General features: G+C 62.6%; 1 protein-coding gene across 4 annotated transcripts in view; it reads right to left on the bottom strand.

The window, feature by feature from the left end:
* SULT4A1 (sulfotransferase family 4A member 1) overlaps positions 1-21,502 on the bottom strand; it is a 37,886-nt gene that overhangs the window by 10,459 nt on the left and 5,925 nt on the right. For all 4 annotated transcript variants that reach the window (XR_006205166.1, XM_042948068.1, XM_042948066.1 and 1 more), the window contains exons 2-5: positions 10,607-10,737; positions 9,378-9,458; positions 8,752-8,878; positions 4,342-4,436 (exon numbers count right to left, since the gene is read on the bottom strand). Coding sequence is in view for 3 of the 4 variants with exons in the window: in XM_042948068.1 (XP_042804002.1) it covers positions 4,342-4,436; positions 8,752-8,878; positions 9,378-9,458; positions 10,607-10,737 (434 nt within the window). In the remaining variant the exon portion in view is untranslated. The remainder of the gene's footprint in view (positions 1-4,341; positions 4,437-8,751; positions 8,879-9,377; positions 9,459-10,606; positions 10,738-21,502) is intronic.

Consider the following 21,502-nt stretch of genomic DNA (forward strand, 5'->3'; position numbering starts at 1 on the left):
TTTGGCGTAAGATGCAAACAACGTGAATTCCTAAAAATGTGACAGTTCTCTAATCTCTATTAAAGACATCCAGACCCTTACTGAGGTTTCTGAAAAAAGAATAAACGGTAGAAGTGAGGCCCTTGGGGGGCGCCCGGGGGGCTCAGTCGGCTGAGCGTCCAGCTTCACCTCAGGTCATGATCTCACAGCTCGTGAGTTCGAGCCCCGCGTCGGGCTCTGTGCTGACAGCTCGGAGCCTGGAGCCTGGCTTTGGATTCTGTGTCTCCCTCTCTCTGCCCCATCCCCACTCATGCTCTGTCTCAAAAATAAAATAAAAACATTAAAAAAAAAAAAAAGTGAGGCCCTTGGACACGGTAAATGCCATTTGGTTCCTCTGGCATTGGGAATGTGAGTCCCAGCTGAGAGGGGCGCAGGCAGGGCTGGGGGTCTGAGCTTCTTGCTGAGGAGGCCAGTAAGGCACGGCAGGAACCCTCACCTTTCAGGGCCTGGAACGAAGCCAGAGAAGCCAGGCACAGGTCTGTGGTGTAGCTGCTAAGTTTATGTACGTGCGACATCCCATTCCGTCATGGTTTAGTAACTAAAATAATGGTCAAGTTACTCATTGCAGAGTCACCTGAGGCTCCGGGAAGCCGCTGTCCGGGCCCTTGTGCGTGTGCACGCAGCTGAACGGGCTCGGGGTTTCTCCTTGCACACCAGGCCTGTGGTGTGGGAGCACACGCCCATGGTATAGGCGGGCGTGAAACACTCCGTGGAACCGGCATGCCTAGTGCCCGCCCACACACCCCCCCCCCCCCCGGGTCAGTGCCCAGGGGAAAAGAAAGCTTATGTCTGCCGAGACACAAGCACGTTCACAGGACGTTATTATTCCTGACCACTGCAAATGGAAGCAACCCGAATGCCCGGCAACACTGGATGGCGAAACGAGTTGTGGCGTCTGGCGTGTCCCTGCCGCAACGGAAAACCACACCAACGGAGAACCAGCTGCCCCACGAGGCACTGCCGAAGCTCAAAGCGTTACGCTGAGCAAAAGAAGGCAGACACCCGCGTATGTGCCACAGGACTCCGTTCACGGGAGGCTCGAAAACAAGCAGAATTAACCGGAACCAACAGAGATCAGAAGACTGGTCACCAACGGGAAGCAGAGGCGTTGACTGGAAAAACCTAGAATGTTCTGGATCCCGATCTAGGTGATGATTACACAGATGTATGTGCATAAAAAAATCTATCAAGCTATGGACATACGATTTGTATACTGGACCGTATGCACTACACCTCCCTAAGATGTGAAAAAAGAACAATGACGGACATTCGCCGAGTGTTACTGACCTCCCGTGCGTTAGGCCCTGCTCGAAGATGATGCCGCCTGTGATCCTCTTACAACCCTGTGACGGAGGAGCGGTCTCATCTCCCGGCTTACGGGGCCCAGACAGGCCTCGACAAGAGCGGGTCCCACGCCCACACCCAGGTCGGCACCCGGGAGAGGAGGGACTTGGCTCCCGGAGGCCCCCCTCCCGGGCCTGCAGCCATCCGTAGACCCCTGGGCCTGGGAGACGCGTGACGGCCTTGCTCACGTCTGGTGGTCAGGCAGGGCTGGCGGCTGGGCCACCATTCTTCTCCCCCGGCGTCGCCAGTGGGACACTCGGGCATCCCACACGAAGTCTACGAGGGCCAGCCCAGCACGTGAGCCCTCCCCCGGCTCCTGAGAGCGGCGTGCCCATCCAGGCCTCCAAATTCGCATGGCCCGGCCCGGTGTCGGCATGGGAGGCTGCAGGAGGGCACAGACGCTGGAGGCAGGACTCACGAGGGCCCCACACCACCTGTTCCCCTCCTTGAGCTCGAGTCACGGGGCCTCCTGCTCGTGGCATCCCTGCTGGCCGTCCTGCGGTCCCCTCAAGTTCAACAAGGCCAAAAGCGAGCTCCCCTCTTCATGCAGAGCCTGCTCCTCCTTCCGTGTTTCCAGTCAGATCTCTGTAGGATCAAGGCCAAATTCCACACCGTGCCCTGCCTACCTTACCTAGTGTCACTGAGTCCCCTCCCAGTGCCTGTCCCCATCCCCACCACCAGGAACCACGTGGACTCTCCACATGAACTCTTTCGCCTGAGCCGTGGCCTTGGTCAGGACGCCGGGCTGCTCTGCCTGGAGCCGCCCTCCCAGGCTCGCTCGCTCGCTCGCCGTCCCCTCACGGAGCCTGCGGCAGCCCACCCCAGGCGAGCCCCTCGATCCCTGGGCCTCCGGCTTCTTAACAAGGAGGAAGGGCTTCTGCCGTGAAGGCCACGTTTCCATCCACAAATGCGTCCTGAGAACTGTCACGCATCAGGCACGGACGTACAAGCAGAAATAGGCACCGAAACTCCCAGCCCCGGTGGAGCTTACTCTGGTAGGGGAGACGGTGAGCAAAACACAGACACAGATGACAAAGCACGGGGCGAAAGGGCGGACGCTCTGGATGGGGAGGGGCCGATTCAAGCGGGCATCGGGGGAAGTGTCACCAATGGCAACAGAGACCCAAAGAAGTGAGGGAGCGACCCACGCAGGTGGGGCATCGGACAACGTTCCAGGCGGGGCCACAGCAAACAAAGCCCCTGAAACAGAAGCCGGCCCCGCAGGTGGCAAGAACAACAAGCAGCCAGTGCAGAGCCAGACGCCCAGGCACCGGGCCGCTGAGTGAGACCTGACCTGCACCCAGAGCGACGTGCGGCCGGAGGAGCACAATCCGACCGGCGTGCGCACCGTCAGAGCAGCCGCCGTGCTGCAGTCACACAGGGCGCGGGCCTGGGGGACACAGGGAGGCCGCCCGGGAGGCCGCACGAGTGATGACCTAGGCTGGAAGTGATGCTGACCCGGACCACGGAGACTGGGGGCCGAGTGGTCACATAGGGGCATATCGGGAAAAGAGAGGCCACGGGATTGGGAAGAGGGACACGAGGTGTGAGAGGAAGTCAGAAGTTAAGGGTGACTCACGACTTTCACCAGGGGACACAGATGGACCTGGCCGCCACGATCTCGCACAGAGGAGCTGCGGAGCATTTGAGGGGAAACCTGCAGTCTGGTGAGACTCCCCAGGCGGCCCTTCAGGGAGAAAGGTGCAGGGGCGGCCAGTGGAGAGCGAGGGCGGGGAGGGTCCACGTCTGGCGGGCGGTCACCAGGGGAGGGAGCAGGGATGGCAAGAGACGAGAGCCCGGCCTGAGGCCCGAGGCCCGGGCGTACCACCGAGCACCCGGGAAGACAGCAGCCAGGGACGCGGGACCGTGGGGCGTCCTGAGTGCCAGGGGGAGGGGGCGATCGCCTGTCACCTGCTGCCAGGAGGTCGCGCGGGACGACGTGGACAGAGACCGTGGGACTGAGCCGTGTGGCGGCCGCAGGTGACCCTGACAGAGCAGCGTGGGGGTACAGGGGCGAGCCCAGCCAGAGCGGGCTCAGGAGGGGTGACCACTGTGAGGGGACCTGCGGCAAAGCGGAGCAGAGGAGCCAGAGAGGGAAGGGGCTTAGGGCAGGCTCGCCTTTCGTCCGTCCTAAAAAAGGGGAACCGTAGAAACGTCCCTCCAGAGACGACGCGGCCCCAGCAGAGAGGATAACGGCGTTCTAGAATTAAGTGAGCCAACGCACGTGCAAAGAACTTTCGATAAAACTCAGCACGCGGTAAGGCCATTAAAAATGCTAACGGCAGCGATGACGCGACACATGACTACGTGACGCGTGACCCGGCAGGCCCTCCTTCCATCCGGCGAGCCCTCTAGGGCACAGGCACATCTCGCCTTCAACTGTTCCCACACCACGGTGGAGCCCGGAACGTTCAGGCAACAACCACCTAGTGCCATTTCCTCCTCCACACCCGGTGTCGGGCACTCAGAAGCCCTCGCCCTGGGAGCCGCCGTGTCAGCCATCTGAGCGCTGCCCCTCTGAGGCAATCAGGCCACGAGAGACGAGAAATTCGGGCTCTGCCGTCTCAGCCCTTCTCCCCCAGTCACCTGTGGAGCCGGTGCCAGGAGGCAGCAGGGCGAGTCTGGCCGTCACCCTGCTCCCCCGGCCACGGCAGGCAAATCACGGACGGGGCTTTCTGAAGTGCACACCGTCCAACCCGGAAACTGCCCCCGGGGCCCGGGCCTGGGGGACGAGGGCAGGGTCCCACGTGCCAGCGCAGCCCGGAGACCGGCCGCCAGGATTCCGGGCACACCTGGAACACGGGAGTCCCTTCGCCCACAAGCTGGGGGTCTCGGAGAGGCCGGGCCGCACGCTCCGGCCATGGCCGCCACGGCATTCAAGGGGCAGGCGGGCTCCTGCGGCAGGAGCCCAGGGGCGGAAGGCGCCAAGCCCGCGGCAGCTGCCCGCCCAGCACTCACCCGGTGCATGTCTTCATACTTGAGGAAAAGCACGTTCGAGTCCATGCGGTGCTCCCAGAACTCCTGCACGTGCTCAAACCAGGAGCCGTAACCCACTGCGGAGACAAGGGGACAGGTGAAATCACAGCCCAGGGGGAACCAACGTGCACAAGTGGGGTGGCCTGGCTCCCTGCCTTCCAGAAGCTTCCGCTCTTACTGGCCAACAGCTGTGGTCCAGGAAGGGGAGAATGAGCTCTCAGCTCCGGGGGCAGTCCCCCAGGTGAGCCCCTTCTCGAGTCCCAGACCCCCGGCTTTGTGTGCCAGTCTCTCCTGCCAACGGTCCTCGGCCCCTCCCCTCCCCCACCCCCGGACGCCCTGAAGACCTGACCACCAGGGACAAAGCCTCTGCTCAGCAGGGGGAAGGACGCTACCGGGCTCCCACGAGTTTCTGTTTAACACGAGGTCACCAGGAAGGGAGCCACGCCCGGTGCGACGGAGACACGGGGCCGGTCGGTTCCGCCGGGGGCAGGACAAAGTACAGGCCAGGCCAGAGGGCCACGGGCACAATGCCGGGCAGAACCAGGAAGTCGCCGGGAGGAGGAGGGGCGGTGTGTGCTGACACACGAGGCCCACGCCCCACACCACAGCCCCCACACTTTCCACACCCCTCAGGGCTTTGGTTTGCCACATGGGCAGGTGGGGGGGCGGCTGCCAGTCCGTGCGGCCCCACTGCTTCGAAATGTTCTGTATAAACACCACGGATCCTCACCCGCTCCCTCAGCGAGATGAGTCTTCCCGGGGGCCTTCCGTGTTAAATGGAGGAAGGCCTCAGCCAGAGAACTCGGGGCCCTGCCAGGCACCAAGGAGCAGCCCGGCCGGGTGCTAGGCGCCAGCCAGGAGCGCTGGCCACACTGCCCGTAGCCCTGCTCCCCCCCGGGTGCCCATCCATCCCACAAACACTGGGCCCGTGGATCCCGCTTCTTGGGCTCAAATTGCTCCCAGCCTGTCTGGAGTCACCAAGACGACTGGCGGCGAAGATACGAGTGACCGACGCCGGGAGGGAGGCACCGTGACACGAGGGGCCCCGTCCCCCGTGGGGACAGACCCGGAAGGGTGTATCAGGGCTGTGAATGGACTTAAAGGTGTAAGGACAGGAGAGCCATCAAGGTGGCTCAGAGCACAAGGTCAGACGGGACAGAGGGGGCACAGCGGAATGGCAAAGGACATGCCCCGGGTGAGGCGGCCTGGCCTCTCAGATCCCGCGCCGGCTGTGTGACCGGGGCAGGCCGCTTGGCCTTTCTGAGCCTCATCCTCCACAAGCGGGGTGACAACAGGACCTATAGGGCAGCCAGCAGCCAGCACGGCGAGAACACCCACGTAATGCTCGCGGCCCCAGGGCCTGTTGGGGGGAAAGCACCGACTTGTTCCCTCTGGTCGGACACAAACCCAGTCCTGCGCAGACTGGGACTGCCGAGGGACACGGAGGCCAGGGGGTGGCAGGGGACTGCTCCTGTCCCTGTCAGAGTCACACCTCAAGCAGGAACGTAGCCTCCACCCCCCACGGTGCAGAGAACCTCGTGGATTTAAATGCGTGACAGGCTGGGAAAACCCATTGCTGCCATGCCCAGCCAGCCCGGGGCCATGACGTCAGTCTGCTGTCTCGCCAGCAGGTGGCGGCACAGCAGCAGCCTGGCCCCACAGCTTAAGGAGCGTCCCGAGGGAGCTGGAGTCCGTCAGGGGTCACTGAGGGGTGGCCCGAAGGACCAGATCCCAAGGGAAAAGCTTGGGCTTTTCCCAGGGGCTCCGGCAGGGGTCGGGGGAAGAGGCAGAGATGACAGAACAAAGCGAACATGGATTCAGCCAAGAGGCCTTGTTAGGGACCCACCGCGGGTTACATCCTAGCCCGCTAGGGCCTCGGTCTCCTCACTGCAGAGGTCTAGCTGCTGGGCCCGGGGTCCCCCCGGCATGCCTCCCACGGCCAGCCCGGCACGTCCCGCCCACCCCATACACAGCAGGCCGGCCTTAAAAGGCAGGCCAGCCTTCCCACTTGAGAGGACGAGGCAGAGTCCAGAGAAGGGAACAAGGACCAACTCACCAACGGGCTAATAATAAGCACGGGGGCCCCAAGAGGAGAACCCGCCTCCCGGGTCACTGCCCGCGCTGGCACACAGTTCAGGTGACCTGAGTCCGGGGACAGAGCAGGAGTCAAACAGTCATGAACAGAGAAGGCAAGAAAACTCCCTGTCATCCCAAGGGGCTGTGTGAGAAAAGTTGCAGAACAGGCAAGCAATGCCCATGGGGGGTGACGTGGGGACTGAACAGGAGGGGTGATGTGGGGACGGTGAGGACAGTGGTCACTGCACATAAGAACAGGCAGCGGGGACAGTGAGAGATAGGGACAGCGGTCATTTGCACAGGGCCGATGATCACAAGGACAGCACATGCCTGTGTCTCTCCCAGCCCCGGTTAGCAGGTGCAGAGAGGGGACAGACCCTGACGGCGGGGACACTGCTTTTCCCACTCGGGCTGTGCCACCCTGGGAAGGAAGCTCCACCAGGGCACCTCTCTGCCTCTCCCCACCGTGTTCCCTCCGTTCTTGGAAGTCAACGTGCTCATCCAAGCAGATCACCTGGGAGAAGAGCAGCTCACTCTCCCCCCTCTGCGTGAGTGACCCTGCCCGCGGGACGGGCCTCCACGCTCCGTCACCTGGCATGCGGCCCCAGGCACCCCCACCCTGAGTGCACAAGCCGCAACACCCGTACGCAGGGCCCTGGGAGCGGGTCCTCTAAGGTCACTCTATTAGCAAACGGTGCCCGGCCACTGCTTCTGCTGCACTGTGTTCTTCGAATTCTTTGGAACCTCACACAGAGAGGACAGCGCGAGCCTCCGAGGGCCCCAGATGAGGTGCGCTGGCTGCCAGCACTGGGAGAACAGAGAGGACGTTGGGGGGCTAAGTACACGCGGCGGGAGACTCTGGTGGGATCGCAGCAACTGTGTGTGGCCTTGAACTGCAGTGTCGGGCCGTGCCGTGACCTTTAAAACTCGGGAACACCTGTTTCGGGGTAACTTTTAACCACCCTGGCCCAAGCAGGAGCTAATTTAAGACCGACACCAGGTGGCAGTCAGAAGCTGGTGGCCGCCTGTCTACGGGACGCTGTCGCCATGCGGGTGGCTGCTTCTCTAGAGGCAGCGGAACATGCTGACACTTAAGCACGTGGTTTGGAAACCACATTAAATGGCTTACTCCAAACGCCTGGCAGACTGTAAGGACCTGAGCCAGACGGCAGGCAGGCCGGGGGGGTGGGGGAGGAGGCTGGGCAGAGGGTCTTTCGTGGACTCCAGGGACTTTGGGGCAAGTGCAGTGGCCACCTCCCCCGCGTCCACCGCCAGCAGAGCTGGAGCAGATTCCCAGTAGCTCCGGGCTCCAGGCTCCGGGCACCGAGGGCCACGTGTGCTCCACTGCACCCGTGAGGGGCCGGCCTTCCAAGAGGCTTGGGAGGGAGCTCCGGTTCAGCTGCCCGGGACTTATTTGGGACACGACATTCCTGATTTCCCCCGTGCACCTCACCCTGGTCTTGTCCCATAATCTCAGTGCGGAACCTCCGACTGGGCCACACAAGCGGACAGCGAGGCTGAGCGCTGGGACGGGAGACGGGAAATAAAATGCGAAGTGTATCTTCAGACTCGGGTATGGAATCGTCTGGGCCCAGATCTAACTGAAGTACTGATGTGGCCCATCTCCAGCTTTCCGGGTGCAAACCCGCACTGAACTCCCGCTCTTGGTCCCGGAAGGGTCCCCCGAGAGGCCACGGACGGCAACAGGAGAGCCACCTCGGGCAGGGGCTGCCGACTCCACGGACAAGGCCCCAGTGCAGTGGGTGTGGCCCGGGCTCTCCCGCCCTGGGGAGTGGGGGGGGGGGGGGGACATATGGAAGGGCCCCTGGCAAGCTGGGCCCCCAGCTTGACTCCTCCCTCCCCAGACGAGCTCCTGTACAGAGCACGGCCTGTCCTTAACCCAAAGCAGGCCCCGGTCACACAGCCGGGAGCTGGGGGCCCAAGCCTGCCTGCCCCATCCTCCAGGGCAGCTGAACGCCCACGAAGCCACAGTCCCCACTCGGGCCTCTGTCCCCGACAGCAGGACTATCTGGGCCTCCGTTTCTACTGTTCAAAATCCCGGCAGGAAGAGAAACGCTTTTACCTGGGGAACTTCTCAGGACGCCAACGACGTGCTGAGAGAGACGGGGTTCTGAGCTGGAAGCCCCGGCTGCCGCCCTGGTGAGCTTCCCCCACCCCGGCCCCGCTCCTCCGCCCGTGGGCAGGAAAGCAGGCCCAACCCACGCGTTTATCGTGGGGACCGGGGGCATGGTGCACAAGGCACACGCATGCACGGGCAACGAGGGAGCCACTGATGGCACCGGCCGACACACTTACGCTTGTCGTTCATGAACCTCCGGCAGAACTCCTGGAAAGTGCCCCGGTAGCTCATGGTCCGCAGGGAGCGGTGGAACTGGTAGTAGGACACCACCAGGTCCTTGGGGTTCCGAGCCATGTATATGACCTGTGGCGGGAGGGAGGGACGGCTCGGTCGCTGCTCCTCGGAGCCGCCGCACAGACGCCCCACCCCCCACCCCAAGATCAGCCCCGCTCCAGCCGAGGACACCCTCCCCCTGCAACGGCATCTGTGTTACATTTCCGTCCTGCACCATGACTTCAAAGGGACTGGAGGACAGAAACAGGCCGGTCCGGACACTGCTGATGAGAATCAGAAGCGTCACGAACCGAGCACGTCAAGAAAGTGAGGAAAGTCAGAGACCGTGAACGCGACCGTGGGTCCACAGGACCAAGGCTGGACCCAGGCTGGTCAAGCCCAGGTTCCGCTGCGAGGAAAAGCCTAAATTAGAACCACGGATAAAACGCTAGGGACAAGAGCTCAAAGCTGGCCTTCACCGCGTCATAGCACGCCTAGGCCTCTGGGAACTCAGGACTGGGACCTGAGCCCTACGGGACAGTCTCTGCTTGTTGGGGGCTCCGCCAGGGAGTGGGGGCAGGAGGGTTACCTTAGAATCACCATTGTGGAGATCGGAGGGCAGGAAACGGTAGGGGAGGTGACTCTTGATGAGGCGAGGCGACGTCAGCTCCTGCAGAGGGTCAGAGGGAATAGCGTTCAGAGGACGCACGGCTGCTCGCCCGCCTCAGGACCAGCAGCGCACCTGACAAACTTCTCACCCAACATCTGGCCACCCTCCAGACCGGACGAGACGTGGTCCCTGTCCTCGGGCACCCACAGTGTGAGCCAAGCTATCACGGGCACAGGGGTCTGCTCAGAGGGCCTGCCCGGGCCGTGAAGGGCAGAGAGGAAGCAGGAGGCCGAGGTGCCCAGGGGCGTCTGCTGGACCAATCACATCGGCATCGGGCCTTCCTGCTGCTCCCGGAATGTGCCAGGCCCACGCTCCCTGCTGCCCGTCCCAGCCTGCCCGCGTGGCTCCTCTCTTGGGACCTTACTCAGCCATCCCCCAGAGGCGCCTGCCGTCCTGTGTGCTGTCCCACCTTGTGCCCTATACGGTGCCCTATACGGTATCGCCATTAAACCCCAGGTTCTTGCTCTTCCTCCCCTGCTGGTCTCCCTCGCTAGAATGCAAATTCTCGGAGGGTCATGACAGCCTTGTCCGTCTTGTCCTCGGCTGCACGCCAGGGTCAAAGGCAGGGCCCCGCGGGTGGTGGGCACGGCGCTACAGAAGGGCTCCGTGGAGGAGTCGACACGGGTTGGATCCACGTGGCCAACACTGGGGTGCAGACGCCCCGGGGCAGCTGCGTGAGCACTGGAGGCCGGGGTGCAGGCAGAGACCGGCTCCCACAGGACTCTGGACTTCACTTGGAGAGCAGTGAGAGGAGGGCGGGGCGCACCCTCGGAGCTGTATTTCAGAATGCTCGTCTAGAGGGAGAACGGACGGGCAGTCCACGCAGGAACCGTGGTCTGGGCTGAGAGGTGACGGACAGGAAGGGAGGCTCCATCGGAGCACTAGGATGGACTGGACTTCGGGCTACCTCCTCCACTCCCCCGACAGACGGGGTGAGCCACGCTGGGGAGCCCCCTTTCTACCTCGAAGTCACCCACGACACCCACCACTCCAACCTGACCGTCACTGCCTACCTCGGGCGCGGGCCTCAGTCTGTCCTGGCTGTCCCCTCTCCCCCAGCCATGGGCCCCCTGAGCCCCTCAGGAGCCACTGTCACTCGGGGACCCCAGGGAGCCCCAGGGCCTGCGCGCTGCTGGCCCAGAGAGTACCTTGATGATGTCCAGGCCCGGCTGGGGGTACTCCAGGACCGGGAGCTGCTCATCGATGTTCATCAAGCCGATCTCATCAGGGTCGGCCCCCTGGCTCACCAAGTAGACCACCTCCTGCAGCAAGCTGGTGCCTGGAGGGAGAGAAGCCCAGGGAGCGGTGCTCAGAGGAAGCCCGAGGGCCAGCCCCGCTCCCCAGGCCGCACCTGCTGCCCAAGACCGCACCCGTGGCCACCGAGGGCAGAGCCCCGGTGAGCAGGACGCCCAGGAACAGGCAGGACAGGCAAGCAAGAGCGCCAGCACGGACGGGGTGACCCCCGGGAGAGAGGTGGCTCCGGGTGCCTCTTCTGGCCCCCGTGTGCGGACCCCACTCTGCACAGGCTTTCAGCTCCGGGTCCCCGGCGAGCCCAAGGCTATCCCATCACGATCCCACCTGACCTCTCAGAAGAAACAAACACAGCGGGCCGGTGCCTCTCCTCAAGACCTTGATCGTCTTACTCTGGCGGAATCGGCCTGCTGCCCGTTCCCCATCCCCGCCCCCTGAAACGCTGACTGCCGAGAGCACTGCCTCACACCCCTGTCTGCACTCCCCGGAGGGCCTCATGCCGTCCCCCCACCGAAGCCAGCCCCACACGCACCCCCACGCCCGTCTGTCAACCCAGGAACACCCGCCGCCCGTCGCCTCCCCGGGACGGGCGGCCCCGCAGCAGACGGCCAGCCCGCCTGTGGCCCCTGCTCGGGCCTCTGCGCGCCTCGGGTTCTGCCACCAAGGTGAGTGAAGAGCTGGCCCTTCGCCCCCGGGGGCACCTCCAGAGCCCCCATCGCTCTCTGCTTCGGCCCCACTCACCTGGGCCGGCTCCCACCCTCCCCCTGCTCAACAAAGGAGAACGAACATTCCAGCCCGGATGTCAGCCGGCACCCCCCGCCCCACCGCCAAGGCCCTCCGGGGGGGCCTCCCATCTCCTCGGGGTAAAGTCTTCCCCACGGCCTGCAGGCCTGCCCTCGGCACTCTGTGCCCCTTCCCACCCCCTCTCTTGGTCCACTGAGCTCCTACTGGCCTCCTGGCAGGTCGGAGCGTGCCAAGCCCACCCCCCTGTCTGCACCTGCAGGCGCCTGCCTGCAGCCCCTTCCTCCCTCCCGCAGGTCCTCCGGGGGTGAGGGCTCCCTGACCGGCCACGTCTAACGCTCCCACATGGCCCCTGTCCCCGTGCCGCGCCACGACCCGGGACAGTCTGTGCGTTCCTTTAAGCCCCCCCCCCCCCCCCCATGAAGACACAGGAGCTTTGCTGCACCAGGAGAGCCGGCACCTGGCCGTGCTGAATTCACATCTTCTGAAGGGACGGACAAACGCTGGCTGCTGAGTGATCAGAAGAGGACAGCTTGGTCAAGGAAGACTTCCCAGAGGAAGCAGCTTCGGAGCAAAGGCACTGAAGAAAATAGCGCGGTGGCTTTTTAAATTCACACAGAAATAACTTTACCTCTTAACCCACAGGATCCTCCCACCAACCCGAAAGGGGGGGGACCATCACCCCCACCTACAGACGAGGAACCTGAGGCCAAACCGTGCCCCGGGTCACACAGCCGGTGTGTGGCACCCACCCCATGCCTCCTGGTGAGGCCCGTTCACCCGACAGCCCAGGGCACCTGCACCGGGGAGTCCACGCCCTTAGAAATCAGTGTGGGCAGAGTTCCCAAAACGGGCCTCTCCCGGTGACATCTTCAGGACCCATTTTTAGTGCCCCCACAGGCCAGGGCCCGGACAGACGTTCTCCGCACGTTAACACTGACGGATCAGTCCCCGAAGCCCCATCCCTGCCTCCGTAAATACCGACTCGGGAAGGCTGGCCACCTCGGAGCCGGAGGAGGCCCTGCACCTGCCTCCCCGCTGGCCTGTCCCCACGGGCCCCTCCAGCCCCTCCTCGTCCACTTCCCGGTCAAGCAACTGGGCCTGGCCTTTCCTAGGCCTCAGCACCAGCTACGGGGGGCCACGCTGCGCGCCTCCCGGCACATAGGACACGGTCAGCGGGCAGACCCTGGCCTCTCCGGGGCCAGAGCCAGCTGGCAAGAGGGGACGGAATGGTCACAGGAAACCCCAGCTAGAGAGGACGGCAACGACGACACTGGCCAGCCATACGTGGTTCCAGACACCCTCTCATAAGCCCCTTCCCGAAGACCAAAGTCAGGCTCTACCGTCCACCAGGGTCCGGCCGGGCACCAGTGGCACGCACGCCTCTCCCTGCTGTCCGTCCTCTCCATGTCCACTGCCACCGCCGGAGGTCCCACCACCCAGCAGGGCCCCGGACGTCAGCAGGAGCCCAGCAGGCCCCTCCACCCACTTTCGTGGCCACCACGGCTGCAGCGACCCTTCCACCTGCCGTGTCCCCGTGGCTCTCGGCTCCTGGGGAGCGGCCCCCCCGGGCCCTTCTCCTCCCTCTACCCCCTGGCACTCCGGGCTGTGGCCGGGCCTTCCAGCCCCCCCCAGAGCTCAGCACCCTCGTGGCCCCAGCTTCACCAGGCTGCCCTTCTGCCTGACCAGCCTAGACTTGGTCTTCGTTAGGGCCACTGGTCCCAGAAGCCTTCTCGGACACCCCTGTCTCATCTGCAGCCCTCCCCCAACCCCACAGCGCCCTGTCCCTCTTGTCCTACTACACCCGGTGCCCTGGTGTGACCGGCGGTCTTGCGAGGACAGAGAAAACGTCTTCGTTATGTATTAGTTTCTACAGCCGCCGTGGCTTCAAACGACAGTTACCGTCCTGCGGCTCCGGAGGTCAGAAGGCCAACGCAGGCCTCGCTGGGCTCAAATCAGGACGTCGGCGCTCCCCCTGTCCAGCTGGGGCCACACTGCTTAACCCCGCCTCCTGCCTCCTCTGCCAGGAACCCCTGTGCACACACGGAGCTCCCTCGGACAATCCAGAACAATCTCCCACCCGAAGGGCAGCTCTGGCGACCTCCGTCCTCCCCCTGCACGTAAGGCGAAATACCCACAGGTTCGCGGATTAGGACGTGGACACCTCGGGGGTCGTTACTCCACCCACCACACTCCCATCACACTCCTAACACGGCTCCCGACACAGGCGAGGTGCCGAGTAAGCACACGGGCCTGGATGACGGAACGAAGCCATCTAAAGTCGCCCCCACCCACCTGGGAAACAGGACTGGTCTTCACCCACACATCCTCCAGACCCAGGTGGGCCCTCCCCTGAGACCCTCCCGGCCTGGGCACCCCAGCTCGGAGCCCCTTCCCCGCTCTGGGGCACCCCCTCAGTGGAGCCACGTGTCTCCCACAAGGGATTAGCCCACAGTCCTCACTTGGGATCTGGTGGTGGCCACCCGAGGGCTATTCCCCCACATGTCCCTCTATTCATTCAAGAAGCCTGCACGGAGAGCCGGCCCGGGGAGTCCCCGCCCCTCCCCCCTGGAAAAACACGGCAACCCCCCTCTCTTCTTCACGGGGTTGTCGGGGTCAGGGCCACAAGGTGACCTCCTCCAGGCCAGAGAACCTCAAGGCAAATGAAGATCTCTCCGAGCTCCCAGCACCACGACAGGCTCCACTCACCAGGGCCACTCACGCACGAGGACACTGCACGGCCTCCTGCCCACCCAGGCCACCCTCGTCCCAACAAGGGACACAAGCCGTCAGGCCCCTCTTGTCGAAACCACGCCCTGGGCGACGGCTACAGCTGACTCCTGCACCAATAAGGCCACGGAATCCCCCCCTCCACCACCGTGGCCTCCGAGCACGTCCAGCAGACACGAGGGCAAAGCCAGCCCTGTTGAAGCCCAGCCTGTAGCCTGCAGGGAAATGGGGGGGAAGGCACTGCTCCGCTCCAGCAGCCTCCGGGCCAAAATGGACGAGTGCAGGCAGGGGTGGGGTGGGGCCTCGGCTCCCCCAACCGTCCTCCTGTGGTCTGAGGCCTGTGAGGGAGGCGAGCACGGGAGGAGCCCCGTAGCAGGGGCAGGCTGACGGCCAGCAGATCCAAGGTGAGGCAGAGGAGAGCCAGGCTTCCAGACCAGACACCCGGGAGGGCCGGCCGGGCGGCGCGGCCTTCCCGGGGGGTGACACGAGCCACGCGCTTTCCAACAGCTCCATTTTCGAGTCGACTGGATGCGATCCTTTCCAGAAGCGCTTCTGCTGATCCCAGCCGAACCGCGGCTCGCACGGCGGAGGTGCACTCTGACGCTGGACCTCTGGGGCCAGACCCCTAGGAAGTGTCTGGCATTGTGGGCGGGACTCCCCAGGAATCGAGGGCCCGCCTGTCACCACGCGGGGGGTGGAGCCCATCAAAATTCCCACCCAAACTCTGGGGACAGAGGGAACCGGCACTCTGGTGAGAACCAATCGGGCCTGGGCCCCAAACCACCGGGGCCTTCTCTTATTGTCACTTTTGTCACTTCCGAAGGTCAGACACACACTGGTCTAAAAAGCCACAGGACACCGGAAGACGAGTAACAGAAAACCCAGTTGTCCTCCCGGCCCCAGTCCCACCGAGAGCAAACCCTCGGCTGGTTCTTTTACCCTCAAATGTCCAATGTGCTTAGAGAGTTCTTTCACGATCTGTGTGATTTCCAGGGTCTACCGATTTTCAACTGATGAAGACAGGCCCTGGCCAAGTTCACTCACAAGCTTCCCTCCTGCCAGTGTGGCCGCAGCATGATTTTTGGTCTTCCCTAGAGTTTAACTGAGTGTTTTGCTCGACATACACCGTGTCATGGTCACACTTACTTTCTTACACAAGACGTCGACTTTCCCGGAGTAAATCACTGCCTTCGCTTGCTTGCTTCGCTTTCCCCGTAGCCATTAGCGACTCTTTCCGGGACTCTGTGGCAAGCCCTCTGGGACGCTCTCAGTCCTGCCAATTCCGCTGCCCCCTCCGCTCTCCACGAGCGTCCTCCTGGATCTCCTCGGCCGGTGTACCTCGTCCTTAATCCGTGTGCCCTCACTGAGGTCTTCCCACGCACTGGCTGAGCCCGCCTCCGGCTGCCGCCTGAGTTGGGGACCGAGCAGGACAAGCAATCGTGCCCACCTTGCTCGTGACCGGAAGCTTGCGGGCTGGAGAGCGTTTGCCCCGGACGTGCGACAGCACGGTGAGAACGCTGAGTTCCTGGGTCCCACGCCTTTGAACGTGGCCTGTTCTGCCTCTGGAGACTAAGGCCTCCTCTTCCTGCTGAGACTCCACAGGGCCTCCAGCCTGCTTTCACCCACTCGTCGTATCAGACACTCGGGGGCTCTCCGGCTCATGCCCTCTAGCTCTGGACATCCCAGTTTCTGTAGTCTTCTCTCTTACGTACTCTGTTCTCTTTCTGGAACTCCAAGATCTTCCCTTTTTTTTTTTTTTTTTTTTGTTTATTTATTTTGAGAGACATAGAGCATGAGAGAGAGACAGAGACAGAGAGAGAGAGAGAGAGAGAGAGAGAGAGAGAATCCCAAGCAGACTCCGTGCTGTCAGTGTGGAGCCCAACATGGGGTTTGAACCTACAAATCACGAGACCATGACCTGAGCCAAAATCAAGAGTCGGATGCTTAACCAACTGAGCCACTCAGGCACCCCTGAGAACTTCCAATTTTCTTATTTTTTTGCTCCTATTTGCCATCATTTTGCAAAAATTTTTCTTCTACTTCCCGGGCTACTTCCTCCGCTTGACCATCCAAAGCTCACAACTGAGTTTTCAAAATCTCAGCTTCCCAAGAGCCCCTTAGTGATCTGTCCTTGCTCCCTCCTGGTGCCGTCGCTTTCTTCGGGGAAGGCTCATCTGTCTCCGCTCTCCAGGGTGGCTCTGGAGGGTCACGATGCGGGTGGGGCTCTGCTGTTTTAGGTTTTCTACTGCTTTTTGCATCGCCCTGGATTCCTCCAAGCTCCTTTTTCTGCTGTTGGTTTTTACAGGTCTCTGTCCTTCGTTCTGGAGACTTGAAGACCCGGTGAGCTCGAGTCCAACGGCAGGTAAGAATGATCCAGACGCGGCCATGCGGGGGGCAGGGCCTGCTGGTGGGGATTCCTGTGTCTGCAGCGGCAGCCCCACCCGGGGACTCTCCCCGCTGAGCACATGCAGATTCTCACGGTCGTCTGTGGGGTCAATGTCTCCAGAGGAGATGCCTCTACTCTCTGTCCCGGGGGACCATCTGCATGCCGGGAGCCAAGCAGGGGTGGGGGCGGGGAACCTCCATTTCAAGGGCGTGGCTTTCACGGGACCCTCGTTTCCCATAGGGCACCGCAGCCCAGCCTACGCTGTGCTCGGTGCGCCCACATCCACAGCCTCCCCGATCAAGTTCCCCCAAGAAACACGTCTCTGCAACGGCCTCCTGCCGTCTATCCCCCCATCGTGGCTGCCACCCTCTGCGGGGTGCACCCCACGGCCGGAGCCCTGCGGCTGGAACCGGTTTGTGCACCCGCGGCCCTCCCGCTGCCGGCACTCGGGCTCTCCCGCCAGCGAAGCTAGCGGACGACACTCAACCACCGCACCCGATCACCGGGAATCCGCGGGCACCTGCGACCCCAGGTCTGCTCCTTGGTCTGCGGTCTACCCCGTGTCTACCCCGGGATCGTCACGCAGCGAGGTCGTGAGAGGAAGCAGAGGAGAGCACGTGCGTTCAACCCACCCCCCTCTGTCCAACGCGTCCTGGGTGTCCCGGAGCCGGGAGCATCGACACGTTACAGTGGGACCCGTCCAGAAACAGCAAGAGCCCAGCGTCCGAAGCCGCGCCTCGCGGAGCTGGCCCAGGCGACCCAGGACCTGGGGCTCCCGCGGGCCCCTCGCCAGTCATCGGACCCGCTCTCCCGACAGAGGCTGACGTGGCCTCCAGGTCCTCGCTGGGAAAGCACCTGTCCCCATCCGGGAGGTTTCACATACGCCCCGTCGGCTCTCGGGAGATGACAGGCGCAGGCCAGTCCCACACCTGCAACCGGGAGGGGAACCGAGGCGAGAAGCCCGCAGCGGCTCACGTGGGTGCCCAGCAGTCACCTCCGTGACAGCGACGGCCGTGCTCAGCGTCCCAGGCGCTGTCGCAGCAACTCAGCCCCGTCCTCGGTGGATTCGCACAAGCCCCCAGGTGGCTTCTGTCATCACACCTCACACACACAAAGAGCCACAGCTCAGAGGTGAACTGGCCAAGGCCACAGACGCGACACCGTGAGCCCAGAACCCAAAACTGTGACTCTGGAGCCGAGAGCTTCTTCACGTGCACCACACGCACACACATACACACCACACCACACCCAGGAACACGCACGGTGCACACACCGCACGTCCCAACATTCATACGCATCACACACACACACAAATGACACACACACACCACACACACCCCCACTCTTACCGAGCAAGCGGGCAGCAAGACCAAGGCCTCGAGCCACACGTTCTCACTTGCAGGATACGGCTCGAACCCTCAACCCCAGCACAGCAAGGACGGAACGAGGCTGAGGCAGAGGGAGGGAGGGGCCGGGAGGCCTCCCCAGCACTGCGGGAGCTCAGCTTCTAGGCCCGCTGAGCCCACCAGGCAGAGCATGTGGCTCTTCCCCGAGAGAGAGGCCCCGTCGCCAGGAGGGCCCAGGAAAGTCAGGAGAGGCTCCACTTAAAAAAGCAGCATTTGGGGCGCCTGGGGGGCTCAGTCGGTTAAGCGTCCGACTTCGGCTCAGGTCATGATCTCACAGTCTGTGGGTTCAAGCCCCGCATCGGGCTCTGTGCTGACGACTCAGAGCCTGGAGCCTGCTTCCGATTCTGTGTCTCCCTCTCTCTCTGTCCCTCCCCTGCCTGTGTGAACTTTCTCTCAAAAATAATAAACATTAAAACAAATTTTTTTTAAAAGCAGCATTTGACACAGGAGCCTCAGGACAGGACAAGCCAGTGAGCTGCAGGGTGGCCGTGGCATACAGCAGAGGGAACCCCGCTCCCCACCAAGCCCCCAGGTCCCAACCGCACTCCTCGCCGCGTGGGTTCACAGCCCCTCCTGGAAGAAGGGGACGCTGGGCTGGGCACAGCCAGGAGACCGGCCACGGCCCAGGCGGGAAGGCAAAGCCGCACGACCCCGCGTGCTTCCGCTTGCCCTTCTGTGCTCTGCTCCATCACCGAGAGGGACAGTCCCTGGACGAGGGAAGAGACCCCCACAGCAGAGCTGCCCAGCCAAGCCCAGCCTCAGCCTCCTGTTGACCCGCAGACACATGGCGGGTTGGGCCAAGATCCGTCACAACAGACACCGAGTCGTTTCAAGGCACGAGTCCAGACGGGCTCTTACGCAGCAACCGGCACAGAACGTTCCAGGTGGAGCTGACACGAAAGAGGGGACAAAGAAAACAGCGGCTAATAAAGTGCGAGGCCTGAGCACGGCGCCACAGGCACATCAGCACGGTCAGTCCCCTCCCAAAAGCCCCTGCAAAACAGAGCGCGTCACCTCCACCCGAAACAGGACACTTAGAAAGGGTGAGGGCCTCGCCCCCAAGACTCGGGCCCAGGTGTTGGTAACCCGCCCCTCCCCCAGCGGACCCTCTCAGTGTCCGGGCCACCCGCCTCAACCGCCCTGAACGTCACCTGCAGCCCGAGTGGACCGCCTGCTTCTCGCTCAGCCACTGGAGGAGCAGGCCAGGAAGCCCCAGGAGCCAAGGCCCTGGGCGCCCTCACCCGCTGAGGGACAGGAGCTGGCAGGTGAGCGCCGGCCTCCTGTCCCTCGAGGGAGCCCCCTGAGCCCTACCCACACCGTCTCTGGAGCTCCCGGCAGGCAGAGCCCCAGCACCCGCAAGAGTACCAGGCCTGAGAGTACCTCCTCCCCTCACCTCCTGTGACCACCTCGCCCCACCCCTCCACCCCAGCCCTTGCTTCGGGCTCTCCAGGGCCCAGATACGCTCGCTCACGTGCTGGCCTCACCCCCTCCCACGGGAGAGGCAAACCGGCCAAAGGCAAGGCCACACGGGCACTGGCTTCCAGAGGCCGTGTCTGAAATCCCGGCTCGGCCGCTTCCTAACACTCGATGCTGAGCCAGAATGAGCCCCTCTCGGTCTGTCTCCCCACCTGGAAGGTGAAGATCACCATGCGGGTTAAATGCTATCGCCTGGCTACCAAAGGCGTCAGCGGTGGTGACCGTGGGGCTGACCATGGTGGTGGAGGAGGTTAACCTACCCAACACGCGCCCCCAGGGGCTGACCCGGCCAGAGCCACGCCCACTGCTGCCAGCACCCGGGCCAGCTTCTCCTCGGGCCTCGGTTCCTCACCTGCAAGAGGGCCCCCTGCCCAGCAAAGCAGTGAGGACGGCAACGCCACAGACGTGGGGAGTGCTCGCACCTCCTGGTCTGCTCGGGGTTTAAGAAAGACAGACATGGCCACCACCCAGTCTGCTGCCCGGCCGCTCCAGGGGAGGGGCCCAGGGCAACCTGGCTCATTCCAGGCTGAGCTGAGCCTCACGAGAGCTACCGGTGAGCCACAGCACACACACAAAGCCCAAGCTGGGGTCTCTGGCTTTCTAGCGGAAATGACTTCAGCTTCCGGAAAACTCCAGTCCTTAGGGAAATTTCCACCTCCCAACGGCCCGGGCCCTCTGCTTGCCTTAACGCGCTGCGGAAGCCCATGCTGGGTCCCCTCGCTCCCTGCTGACGGCAGAGGACCGTGCTGTACGGCACACTGTCTGACATTCCAGAAGCTGTAGGCAGGCCCAATGCCTCACCCGACTTTCAAGGTACCGGGAAGCAGGGCCACCTCCCCCAGGGTGCAGGGAGCCGGAAAAAGGGTGGCTCCCACACTGACAAGGAAAGGCTGTGTGAACAAGACCCCCAGCTGAGTCCAAGGCCGTCGGAGCTGAAACCCCAGAAAGACAGGCCCTCCGGAGAGTCAGAAGAGAAGCAAGGCGCCACGCAAGTGGGACAGAAGAATTCGGGTAAAACTTTCACAAATTGTGGTGCATCGTGGGCTTGGGGAGGCAGGATGAGACACAGGAGAGGGCTGGCACCAAACGGACTCACCTCTGCAGACCTACGCAGGTGCACATAAGGGAGACGGGATGGCAGCCTAGAGACACTTCCCCAGTTGCTGGGGCTGCAGACAAAGGGAAAACCCTGCCAGGATCCTTTTCCCTCCAGGGAAAAACGCTTTCAGACACGGGGGGCAGAAGAGCAAACCCTGCTGTCCCAAGGGCCCTGGTGAAGAACCAGTATGGCTTTAGAATGGGTGAAAGCTGGCCTTGGGGAGGGGCAGATACCATTCCTGGGCTCTATCAGAGACCCCTAAATGCTGGAAGAGAGATGTAAGATTTTCCTGTACAAGATCCACCATCAAGGCAGAGTTGGCCACCACTGGGGTGGGGGGTGGGGGGGTGCAGGATCACTGGGAGAGCCCCACCGAAACCCAGGAGCTCAGAGATGCCTGAGGGAGAAACCTTAAGGTGCAGCTGGGCCAGACAACAGAGGGCCTCCCCGTGGAAACCTTTCCTCTCTAAGCCAGTAAATCAGAGCCGCAAGTAACCAGTCTACCCCCGGAGGAGGGACAAGGATGTGCGGAGAGACCCTTCCAAGGCTCCGACCCAAAGGTGAAAGTGGGCCAGGAACGGTGAGGAAAGGTCCTTTGGAAACTCAGCCCCCATGCTAAGCACAAGGCAATGCTACAGGAATTAACACCAGCGGCCATTCAAGTGACCAGAGCAACAACAGAGCCCAAACACGGCCCAACTCACACCAGACCAACTCCCCTCCAACACTAATGGCCTGGCAGAAAAAGGCAGGCCTGTTTCCAAGCATAAACACAAACGACCTTCATTTCCAAAGTCAGTACGCTATGTCCAGCATTCAACTGAAAAAGTACTACTCGTTAAAAAAGGCAAGGAAAAAGAATTATCTCATGTCAAGAGACCAAATAATCAGTAGAATCAGACTCAGAGATTCTAAAGTAAGTCTGATTAATATGTTAAAGGACTTCATGGAAAAC

This window comes from Panthera leo, chromosome B4 (genome assembly GCF_018350215.1).
Source record: "Panthera leo isolate Ple1 chromosome B4, P.leo_Ple1_pat1.1, whole genome shotgun sequence".
Classification (NCBI taxonomy): domain Eukaryota; kingdom Metazoa; phylum Chordata; class Mammalia; order Carnivora; family Felidae; genus Panthera; species Panthera leo.